General features: G+C 50.2%; 1 protein-coding gene across 15 annotated transcripts in view; it reads right to left on the minus strand.

The window, feature by feature from the left end:
• Positions 1 to 2,370: 2,370 nt before the first annotated feature.
• Positions 2,371 to 12,872, minus strand: part of LOC138373387 (uncharacterized) — a 57,361-nt gene continuing 46,859 nt past the window's right edge. For 6 of the 15 annotated variants that reach the window (XM_069339644.1, XM_069339667.1, XM_069339638.1 and 3 more), the window contains one exon: positions 2,405 to 2,743. In XM_069339644.1, the coding sequence (XP_069195745.1) occupies positions 2,739 to 2,743 (5 nt within the window). In that variant the 3' untranslated portion in view covers positions 2,405 to 2,738. Of the gene's footprint in view, positions 2,744 to 12,872 lie in introns of all 15 variants that reach the window. The other 9 variants (XR_011231174.1, XR_011231179.1, XR_011231181.1 and 6 more) reach the window with 3 other exon arrangements.

A 12,872-nucleotide genomic window follows, 5' to 3' on the forward strand; every position in this document is an offset into this window, starting at 1 on the left:
ACCCACATACAACACATAACTAAGAAAGTCTCTAAAAGAGTTGGTATACTCTCTAAGATCAGGTATTATATTCCTCGTGCTGTTAAAATTTGTACCGAGCAAACCCAACGTCCACATCATTAGCTATGCTGATGATATAATGATACACACCACTGGGTATGCTGATGATATAATGATACACACCACTGGGTATGCTAACACGCAGAACACTCTTAACTCTGTATTAGACTCATGTCAGGACCTAGGTTTAATTATCTCAGCAGAGAAAACAAAGATACACAATCGGCGCCCACCCAGGCAGGGAGGAGCTGTTCGCAAGATGCAACTGTCTGATGGCTCCCAGCTTGACTATGTTAACAGATTCAAATACCTTGGCCTTGAGGTGCCACTGTATGGTCCAGTTGTATTCAGACTCTGTCGTCAGTATAAAGAGAGGCTCCGAGCTCTCAAGGCTGTTGCAGGTTATCACTCAGGCTATGGTGCCAATGTCAGGATTGTCAAAATGATGAACCTTGCATACATCAGATCTTTAGTGGATTATGCTGCACCTCTGCTTGTTTTGATGCCTGAAAGAAAGCTTGGAGGGCTTGAAAAATTGCAGAACGAAGCCTTGAGGATAATCCTTGGGTGCCCTCGTACCTCAAAGATACTTAATATGAGAAAGGAACTTAATATTCTGAGCGTTGTTGATCGTGTTACTGAAATTAACTGTCAAATTGGTATAAAAATGCTTAGGCTAACTCATCCTAACCCTTGCACAGAAGCCCTCCAGAACTTCTTTACTGAAAGTCAACATTGTTCCAAATGGATAACTAAAACTGGAACTGAAATCAAAATGTATCAGATTTATAATTTGTACCAAGAGAAACAACAACGGCACTTTCCTGCACCGTGGGAGGTTACACCCTTTCCAGTTTTAATCCCTCCCTTTCCACCCAAGAACCAAATTAGAGATCAGCCCAAGCTTCGTCTTGAGGCAAAGTTCAACGCCTTAAGCCATATTGATGCTCTGTCCACAGAGCATTCTCTCTCTCAAATCATATACACTGATGGTTCCTGACAATGGGCGATGGCTTATACTTTGAGTGGGGAGTCCGTATAAAGAACTGGGCCTCTACCCTTCAGACCGAACTATTTGCCTTGCTCCTTGCACTGAAATGTGTACAAGTCTCCAAAATATCATACTATCATGCAAGAGGAGCCACACATCTATGGTTCATTCAATAAAATCAGCAGACTTCTAGATGTTACTACTGCTCGGCGTAGACCCGGTTAAAAGTAAAGTAAAGTCAATTTTATTCAGGAAAGTACATACATAGTTGATTTACAAACATAAAGTTGGATTTAAAGATAGAGGTAGTACATACAATACCTAAAGCCACTAGTACACATAGCGTTTCAGGCAAGGTGAGGCGGGGGAAAAACACTTAGACTATAATTTAATAGTAATTGAGCTTAAAGTATAAATTGCATTAAAAAAAATAAAAGATAAAAAGGGGGGAACATGGTAGAAAATAGCCAATATACAAGTTGGTCAACAAACAACATTGTTTAAAAATAGTAAGATATGGGTTGATATTATAGGGGTAAGGTAGGTTACATGGAGATAATTAGGTAGTATTTAGTTTTCATCTTAAACTGGTTGAGAGAGGCACAGTCTTTGACATGATTGGGAAGGTCATTCCACATTCTGGGTCCCTTGATTTGTAAAGCATATCTGGTGTTATTAAGTCGTACTCTTGGAATATCAAATAGGTATTTGATCTGGTGTGGTGCTCATGGGTTCTGTTACAACCTTCTAAGAAGCTTTTAAGGTCAGGATTGATATTACAATTTAGAGTTTTAAACTTGAGAGGATGTGCAGTGACTTAATATCTAACATTCTCCTTCACATTTACAGTCTCCGTGGTGTAGTGGTAAGACACTCGCCTGGCGTTCCGCGAGCGCTATGTCATGGGTTCGTATCCTGGCCGGGGAGGATTTACTGGGCGCAATTCCTTAACTGTAGCCTCTGTTTAACGCAACAGTAAAATGTGTACTTGGATGAAAAAACGATTCTTCGCGGCAGGGGATCGTATTCCAGGGCCCTGCCCGAAACGCTACGCGTACTAGTGGCTGTACAAGAATGTAACAACTCTTGTATATATCTCTATATCTCAAAGTTGAGATAAGGATAGATGAGAGAATAATAGAGCGGGTTCGAGATCGACCTCAAGTACAGGTTCTAAATTAAGCAACTGACATGTGGAGAGCTAGTGTCACAATTTATATGTTTGTCCTGCACACCGACCCCCCATCCAGTGGGCAGCGGTGGATAGGTTACAATCACTTAGTTACTACCTACAGTTAGCAAACTGGGGATATTTGGCTAAAATTTCTGGTAGCAGATCATTTTGAATGAAATATTTACACATCGCTGGAACATTGATTATAGAATTGTCTCTAAATTCACGTATCTTTTCGCACTCCATCACATAGTGACGGAGGGTGTGCGAATAATTTTGTTGACACAGTTTACATTTGGTCAGGTCTACATCAGCAGATAATGAGAATTCCCAGAGATACTTGTAACCGAGACTAAGCCGAGCAGTAGTAACATCTAGAAGTCTGCTGATTTTATTGGATGATCCATAGATGTGTGGCTCCTCTTGCATGATAGTATGATGATAGATGGAATTACTGGTGTCAATATACAATCTTGTAAAGCCACTAGTACGCGCAGCGTTTCGGGCAGGTCCTTAACCTAAGAAAATTATAAGTAGGTAAATACCTGAAAAATTTATAAAAAAATGATAACAGTTACAAGGCAAGAAAAAAAAAAAAGATGAGAGAAAATTGTAGGTATATTAAAGCACATAGGTAGCTCAGATTGATTGCAATGACAGCTTGAATGGTAGTTGATAAAAATTAGTAGGCACAATACAGCATATGGCTAGCACATAAAAGAAGACAGCAATGAACACAATGATAAGGTTGTTTGGGTTAAATATTGGTGTTGTCTGGGGTCACTATAGTTGTCTGGGGTCACTATTGGTGTTGTCTGGGGTCACTATTAGTGTTGTCTGGGGTCACTATTGGTGTTGTCTGGGGTCACTATTGGTGTTGTCTGGGGTCACTATAGTTGTCTGGGGTCACTATTGGTGTTGTCTGGGGTCACTATTGGTGTTGTCTGGGGTCACTATTGGTGTTGTCTGGGGTCACTATTGGTGTTGTCTGGGGTCACTATAGGTGTTGTCTGGGGTCACTATTAGTGTTGTCTGGGGTCACTATTGGTGTTGTCTGGGGTCACTATTGGTGTTGTCAGGGGTCACTATTAGTGTTGTCTGAGGTCACTATTAGTGTTGTCTGGGGTCACTATTGGTGTTGTCTGGGGTCACTATAGGTGTTGTCTGGGGTCACTATTAGTGTTGTCTGGGGTCACTATTGGTGTTGTCTGGGGTCACTATTGGTGTTGTCTGGGGTCACTATTGGTGTTGTCTGGGGTCACTATTGGTGCTGTCTGGGGTCACTATTGTTGTTGTCTGGGGTCACTATAGGTGTTGTCTGGGGTCACTATAGATGTTTGGGGTCACTATTGGTGTTGTCTGGGGTCACTATTGGTGTTGTCTGGGGTCACTATAGGTGTCTGGGGTCACTATAGGTGTTGTCTGGGGTCACTATAGGTGTTGACTGGGGTCACTATAGTTGTCTGGGGTCACTATTGGTGTTGTCTGGGGTCACTATTGGTGTTGTCTGGGGTCACTATAGGTGTTGTCTGTGGTCACTATAGGTGTTGTCTGGGGTCACTAAAGGTGTTGTCTGGGGTCACTATAGATGTTGTCTGGGGTCACTATTGGTGTTGTCTGGGGTCACTATTTTTGATGTCTGGGTTCACTATAGTTGTCTGGGGTCACTATTAATGTTGTCTGGGGTCACTATAGTTGTATGGGGTCACTATAGTTGTCTGGGGTCACTATTGGTGTTGTCTGGGGTCACTATAGGTGTTGTCTGGGGTCACTATAGCTGTTTGGGGTCATTATTGTTGTCTGGGGTCACTATAGTTGTCTGGGGTCACTATTGGTGTTGTCTGGGGTCACTATTGGTGTTGTCTGGGGTCACTATTGGTGTTGTCTGAGGTCACTATTGGTGTTGTCTGGGGTCACTATAGTTGTCTGGGGTCACTATTGGTGTTGTCTGGGGTCACTATTGGTGTTGTCTGGGGTCACTATTGGTGTTGCCTGGGGTCACTATAGATGTTGTCTGGGGTCACTATAGTTGTCTGGGGTCACTATTGGTGTTGTCTGGGGTCACTATAGATGTTGTCTGGGGTCACTATAGTTGTCTGGGGTCACTATTGGTGTTGTCTGGGGTCAATATTGGTGTTGTCTGGGGTCACTATAGTTGTCTGGGGTCACTATTGGTGTTGTCTGAGGTCACTATAGGTGTTGTCTTGGGTCACTATTGGTGTTGTCTGGGGTCACTATTGGTGTTGTCTGGGGTCACTATTGGTGTTGTCTGGGGTCACTCTTGGTGTTGTCTGGGGTCACTATAGTTGTCTGGGGTCACTATTGGTGTTGTCTGGGGTCACTATTGGTGTTGTCTGGGGTCACTATTGGTGTTGTCTGGGGTCACTATTGGTGTTGTCTGGGGTCACTATAGGTGTTGTCTGGGGTCACTATAGGTGTTGTCTGGGGTCACTATTGGTGTTGTCTGGGGTCACTATTGGTGTTGTCTGGGGTCACTATTGGTGTTGTCTGGGGTCACTATAGGTGTTGTCTGGGGTCACTATTGGTGTTGTCTGGGGTCACTATAGTTGTCTGGGGTCACTATAGCTGTTGTCTGGGGTCACTATTGGTGTTGCCTGGGGTCACTATAGTTGTCTGGGATCACTATTGGTGTTGTCTGGGGTCACTATTGGTGTTGTCTGGGGTCACTATTGGTGTTGTCTGGGATCACTATTGGTGTTGTCTGGGGTCACTATTGGTGTTGTCTGGGGTCACTATAGGTGTTGTCTGGGGTCACTATTGGTGTTGTCTGGGGTCACTATAGATGTTGTCTGGGGTCACTATTGGTGTTGTCTGGGGTCACTATTGGTGTTGTCTGGGGTCACTATAGGTGTTGTCTGGGGTCACTATTGGTGTTGTCTGGGGTCACTATAGTTGTCTGGGGTCACTATAGCTGTTGTCTGGGGTCACTATTGGTGTTGCCTGGGGTCACTATAGTTGTCTGGGATCACTATTGGTGTTGTCTGGGGTCACTATTGGTGTTGTCTGGGGTCACTATTGGTGTTGTCTGGGATCACTATTGGTGTTGTCTGGGCTCACTATTGGTGTTGTCTGGGGTCACTATTGGTGTTGTCTGGGGTCACTATTGGTGTTGTCTGGGGTCACTATTGGTGTTGTCTGGGGTCACTATTGGTGTTGTCTGGGATCACTATTGGTGTTGTCTGGGGTCACTATAGGTGTTGTCTGGGGTCACTATTGGTGTTGTCTGGGGTCACTATAGATGTTGTCTGGGGTCACTATTGGTGTTGTCTGGGGTCACTATTGGTGTTGTCTGGGGTCACTATAGGTGTTGTCTGGGGTCACTATAGATGTCTGGGGTCACTATTGGTGTTGTCTGGGGTCACAAATGGTGTTGTCTGGGGTCACTATTGGTGTTGTCTGGGGTCACTATTGGTGTTGTCTGGGGTCACTATAGGTGTTGTCTGGGGTCACTATAGGTGCTGTCTGGGGTCACTATAGGTGTTGTCTGGGGTCACTATAGTTGTCTGCGGTCACTATTGGTGTTGTCTGGGGTCACTATAGGTGTTGTCTGGGGTCACTATTGGTGTTGTCTGGGGTCACTATTGGTGTTGTCTGGGGTCACTATAGGTGTTGTCTGGGGTCACTATAGTTGTCTGGGGTCACTATAGGTGTTGTCTGGGGTCACTATTGGTGTTGTCTGGGGTCACTATAGGTGTTGTCTGGGGTCACTATAGGTGTTGTCTGGGGTCACTATTGGTGTTGTCTGGGGTCACTATAGGTGTTGTCTGGGGTCACTATTGGTGTTGTCTGGGGTTACTATTGGTGTTGTCTAGGGTCACTATAGGTGTTGTCTGGGGTCACTATAGGTGTTGTCTGGGGTCACTATAAATGTTGTCTGGGGTCACTATTGGTGTTGTCTGGGGTCACTATAGGTGTTGTCTGGGGTCACTATAGTTGTATGGGGTCACTATAGTTGTCTGGGGTCACTATTGGTGTTTTCTGGGGTCACTATTGGTGTTGTCTGGGGTCACTATAGTTGTCTGGGGTCACTATAGTTGTCTGGGGTCACTATTGGTGTTTTCTGGGGTCACTATTGGTGTTGTCTGGGGTCACTATAGTTGTGTGTATACTTCACCACCTTCCCTACCCTTCACCCCTTACCCTACCCTTCACCACCTACCCTACCCTTCACTACCCTTCACCACCTACCCTACCCTTCACCACCTACCCTACCCTTCACCCCCTACCCTACCCTTCACCACCTACCCTACCCTTCACCACCTTCCCTGCCCTTCACCACCTTCCCTACCCTTCACCACCTCCCCTACCCTTCACCACCTACTCTACCCTTCACCACCTTCCCTACCCTTCACCACCTTCCCTACCCTTCACCACCTTCCCTACCCTTCACCACCTACCCTACCCCTTCACTACCTTCCCTACCCTTCACTACCTAACCTACCCTTCACCACCTACCCTACCCTTCACCACCTTCCCTACCCTTCACCACCTTCCCTACCCTTCAACACCTTCCCTACCCTTCACCACCTTCACTACCCTTCACCACCTTCCCTACCCTTCACCACCTACCCTACCCTTCACCACCTTCCCTACCCTTCACCACCTACTCTACCCTTCACCACCTTCCCTGCCCTTCACCACCTTCCCTGCCCTTCACCACCTTCCCTACCCTTCACCACCTTCCCTACCCTTCACCCCCTACCCTACCCTTCACCACCTACCCTACCCTTCACCACCTTCCCTGCCCTTCACCACCTTCCCTACCCTTCACCACCTCCCCTACCCTTCACCACCTACTCTACCCTTCACCACCTTCCCTACCCTTCACCACCTTCCCTACTCTTCACCACCTTCCCTACCCTTCACCACCTACCCTACCCTTCACTACCTTCCCTACCCTTCACTACCTAACCTACCCTTCACCACCTACCCTACCCTTCACCACCTTCCCCACCCTTCACCACCTACTCTACCCTTCACCACCTTCCCTGCCCTTCACCAACTTCCCTACCCTTCACCACCTTCCCTACCCTTCACCACCTTCCCTGCCCTTCACCACCTTCCCTACCCTTCACCACCTTCCCTGCCCTTCACTACCTTCCCTACCCTTCACCACCTTCACTACCCTTCACCACCTTCCCTGCCCTTCACCACCTTCCCTGCCCTTCACCACCTTCCCTGCCCTTCACCACCTTCCCTTCCCTTCACTACCTTCCCTGCCCTTCACCACCTGCCCTACCCTTCACCACCTTCCCTGCCCTTCACCACCTTCCCTGCCCTTCACCACCTTCCCTTCCCTTCACTACCTTCCCTGCCCTTCACCACCTGCCCTACCCTTCACCACCTTCCCTGCCCTTCACCACCTTCCCTGCCCTTCACCACCTTCCCTTCCCTTCACTACCTTCCCTGCCCTTCACCACCTTCCCTACCCTTCACCACCTTCCTTGCCCTTCACCACCTTCCCTGTCCTTCACCACCTTCCCTGCCCTTCACCACCTACCCTGCCCTTCACCACCTTCCCTTCCCTTCACTACCTTCCCTGCCCTTCACCACCTTCCCTACCCTTCACCACCTACTCTACCCTTCACCACCTTCCCTGCCCTTCACCACCTTCCCTGCCCTTCACCACCTTCCCTGCCCTTCACCACTTTCACTACCCTTCAACACCTTCCCTACCCTTCACCACCTACCCTACCCTTCACCACCTTCCCTACCCTTCACCACCTTCACTACCCTTCACCACCTTCACTACCCTTCACCACCTTCACTACCCTTCACCACCTTCCCTACCCTTCACCACCTACCCTACCCTTCACCACCTTCCCTACCCTTCACCACCTTCACTACCCTTCAACACCTTCCCTATCCTTCACCACCTTCCCTACCCTTCACCACCTTCCCTACCCTTCACCACCTTCACTACCCTTCACCACCTTCCCTACCCTTCATCACCTTCCCTACCCTTCATCACCTTCCCTACCCTTCACCACCTTCCCTACCCTTCACCACCTTCCCTACCCATCACCACCTTCACTACCCTTCACCACCTTCCCTACCCTTCACCACCTTCCCTACCCTTCACCACCTTCACTACCCTTCACCACCTTCACTACCCTTCACCACCTTCCCTACCCTTCACCACCTACCCTACCCTTCACCACCTTCCCTACCCTTCACCACCTTCACTACCCTTCACCACCTTCCCTACCCTTCACCACCTTCCCTACCCATCACCACCTACCCTACCCTTCACCACCTTCACTACCCTTCACCACCTTCACTATCCTTCACCACCTTCACTACCCTTCATCACCTTCCCTACCCTTCACCACCTTCACTACCCTTCATCACCTTCCCTACCCTTCACCACCTTCACTACCCTTCATCACCTTCCCTACCCTTCACCACCTTCACTACCCTTCACCACCTTCCCTACCCTTCACCACCTTCCCTACCCTTCACCACCTTCCCTACCCTTCACCACCTTCCCTACCCTTCACCACCTTCCCTACCCTTCACCGCCTTCCCTACCCATCACCACCTTCCCTACCCTTCACCACCTTCACTACCCTTCACCACCTTCACTATCCTTCACCACTTTCACTACCCTTCATCACCTTCCCTACCCTTCACCACCTTCACTACCCTTCACCACCTTCACTACCCTTCACCACCTTCACTACCCTTCATCACCTTCCCTACCCTTCACCACCTTCACTACCCTTCATCACCTTCCCTACCCTTCACCACCTTCACTACCCTTCATCACCTTCACTACCCTTCACCACCTTCACTACCCTTCACCACCTTCCCTACCCTTCATCACCTTCCCTACCCTTCACCACCTTCACTATCCTTCACCACCTTCACTACCCTTCATCACCTTCCCTACCCTTCACCACCTTCACTACCCTTCACCACTTTCACTACCCTTCATCACCTTCCCTACCCTTCACCACCTTCACTACCCTTCACCACCTTCACTACCCTTCACCACCTTCACTACCCTTCATCACCTTCCCTACCCTTCACCACCTTCACTACCCTTCATCACCTTCCCTACCCTTCACCACCTTCACTACCCTTCATCACCTTCACTACCCTTCACCACCTTCACTACCCTTCACCACCTTCCCTACCCTTCATCACCTTCCCTACCCTTCACCACCTTCACTATCCTTCACCACCTTCACTACCCTTCATCACCTTCCCTACCCTTCACCACCTTCACTACCCTTCACCACCTTCACTACCCTTCACCACCTTCACTACCCTTCATCACCTTCACTACCCTTAATCACCTTCCCTACCCTTCACCACCTTCACTACCCTTCACCACCTACCCTACCCTTCACCACCTACCCTACCCTTCACCACCTTCACTACCCTTCATCACCTTCCCTACCCTTCACCACCTTCACTACACTTCACCACCTTCACTACCCTTCATCACCTTCCCTACCCTTCACCACCTACCCTACCCTTCACCACCTTCACTACCCTTCACCACCTTCCCTACCCTTCACCACCTTCACTACCCTTCACCACCTTCCCTACCCTTCACCACCTTCCCTACCCTTCACCACCTTCACTACCCTTCACCACCTTCCCTACCCTTCACCACCTTCCCTACCCTTCACCACCTACCCTACCCTTCACCACCTACCCTACCCTTCACCACCTTCCCTACCCCTCACCACCTTCACTACCCTTCACCACCTACCCTACCCTTCACCACCTTCACTACCCTTCACCACCTTCCCTACCCTTCACCACCGACCCTACCCTTCACCACCTTCACTACCCTTCACCACCTTCCCCTACCCTTCACCACCTTCCCTACCATTCACCACCTTCACTACCCTTCACCACCTTCCCTACCCTTCACCACCTTCCCTACCCTTCACCACCTACCCTACCCATCACCACCTTCCCTACCCTTCACCACCTTCCCTACCCTTCACCACCTTCACTACCCTTCACCACCTTCACTACCCTTCATCACCTTCCCTACCCTTCACCACCTACCCTACCCTTCACCACCTTCACTACCCTTCACCACCTTCACTATCCTTCACCACCTACTCTACCCTTCACCACCTTCCCTACCCATCACCACCTTCCCTACCCTTCACCACCTTCCCTACGCTTCACCACCTACCCTACCCTTCACCACCTTCCCTACCCTTCACCACCTTCACTACCCTTCACCACCTTCCCTACCCTTCACCACCTTCCCTACCCTTCACCACCTTCCCTACCCATCACCACCTTCACTACCCTTCACCACCTTCCCAACCCTTCACCACCTTCACTACCCTTCACCACCTTCCCTACCCTTCACCACCTTCCCTACCCTTCACCACCTACCCTACCCTTCACCACCTTCACTACCCTTCACCACCTTCCCTACCCTTCACCACCTTCCCTACCCTTCACCACCTTCCCTACCCTTCACCACCTTCCCTATCCTTCACCACCTTCCCTACCCTTCACCACCTTCCCTACCCTTCACCACCTTCCCTACCCTTCACCACCTACCCTACCCTTCACCACCTTCCCTACCCATCACCACCTTCACTACCCTTCACCACCTACCCTACCCTTCACCACCTTCACTACCCTTCACCACCTTCACTACCCTTCATCACCTTCCCTACCCTTCACCACCTTCTTTACCCTTCACCACCTACCCTACCCTTCACCACCTTCACTACCCTTCATCACCTTCACTACCCTTCACCACCTTCCCTGCCCTTCACCACCTTCCCTACCCTTCACCACCTTCCCTACCCATCACCACCTTCACTACCCTTCACCACCTTCCCTACCCTTCACCCCCTTCCCTACCCTTCACCACCTTCCCTACCCTTCACCACCTTCCCTACCCTTCACCACCTTCCCTACCCTTTACCACCTACTCTACCCTTCACCACCTTCACTACCCTTCACCACCTTCCCTACCCTTTACCACCTTCCCTACCCTTCACCACCTAATCTACCCTTCTCCACCTTCCCTACCCTTCACCACCTTCCCTACCCTTCACCACCTACTCTACCCTTCACCACCTTCCCTGCCCTTCACCACCTTCACTACCCTTCACCACCTACTCAACCCTTCACCACCTTCACTACCCTTCACCACCTTCCCTACCCTTCACCACCTACTCTACCCTTCACCACCTTCCCTACCCTTCACCACCTTCACTACCCTTCACCACCTTCCCTACCCTTCACCACCTTCCCTACCCTTCACCACCTTCACTACCCTTCACCACCTACCCTACCCTTCACCACCTACTCTACCCTTCACCACCTACTCTACCCTTCACCACCTTCCCTACCCTTCACCACCTACTCTACCCTTCACCACCTTCTCTACCCTTCACCACCTTCCCTACCCTTCACCACCTTCCCTACCCTTCACCACCTTCACTACCCTTCACCACCTTCACTACCCTTCACCACCTTCCCTACCCTTCACCACCTTCACTACTCTTCACCACCTTCCCTACCCTTCACCACCTTCCCTACCCTTCACCACCTTCCCTACCCTTCACCACCTACTCTACCCTTCACCACCTTCACTACCCTTCACCACCTTCCCTATTCTTCACCACCTTGCCTACCCTTCACCACCTTCACTACCCTTCACCACCTTCCCTACCCTTCACCACCTTCACTACCCTTCACCACCTTCCCTACCCTTCACCACCTTCCCTACTCTTCACCACCTTCACTACCCTTCACCACCTTCCCTGCCCTTCACCACCTTCCCTACCCTTCACCACCTTCACTACTCTTCACCACCTTCACTACCCTTCACCACCTTCCCTGCCCTTCAGCACCTTCCCTACCCTTCACCACCTACTCTACCCTTCACCACCTTCACTACTCTTCACCACCTTCACTACCCTTCACCACCTTCCCTACCCTTCACCACCTTCACTACCCTTCACTACCCTTCACCACCTTCCCTACCCTTCACCACCTTCCCTACCCTTCACCACCTTCCCTACCCTTCACCACCTTCCCTACCCTTCACCACCTTCCCTACTCTTCACCACCTTCACTACCCTTCACCCCCTTCCCTGCCCTTCACCATCTTCCCTACCCTTCACCACCTTCACTACTCTTCACCACCTTCACTACCCTTCACCACCTTCCCTACCCTTCACCACCTTCCCTACCCTTCACCACCTACTCTACCCTTCACCACCTTCCCTACCCTTCACCACCTTCCCTACCCTTCACCACCTACCTTACCCATCACCACCTGCCCTACCCTTCACCACCTACCCTACCCTTCACCACCTACCCTACCCTTCACCACCTACCCTACCCATCACCACCTACCCTACCCTTCACCACCTTCCCTACCCTTCACCACCTTCCCTACCCTTCACCACCTTCCCTACCCTTCACCACCTTCCCTACCCTTCACCACCTACCCTACCCATCACCACATACCCTACCCTTCACCACCTACCCTACCCTTCACCACCTACCCTACCTTTCACCACCTACCCTACCCATCACCACCTACCCTACCCATCACCACCTTCCCTACCCTTCACCACCTACCCTACCCATCACCACCTACCCTACCCTTCACCACCTACCCTA

Source organism: Procambarus clarkii, chromosome 5, assembly GCF_040958095.1.
Source record: "Procambarus clarkii isolate CNS0578487 chromosome 5, FALCON_Pclarkii_2.0, whole genome shotgun sequence".
NCBI classification, from domain to species: domain Eukaryota; kingdom Metazoa; phylum Arthropoda; class Malacostraca; order Decapoda; family Cambaridae; genus Procambarus; species Procambarus clarkii.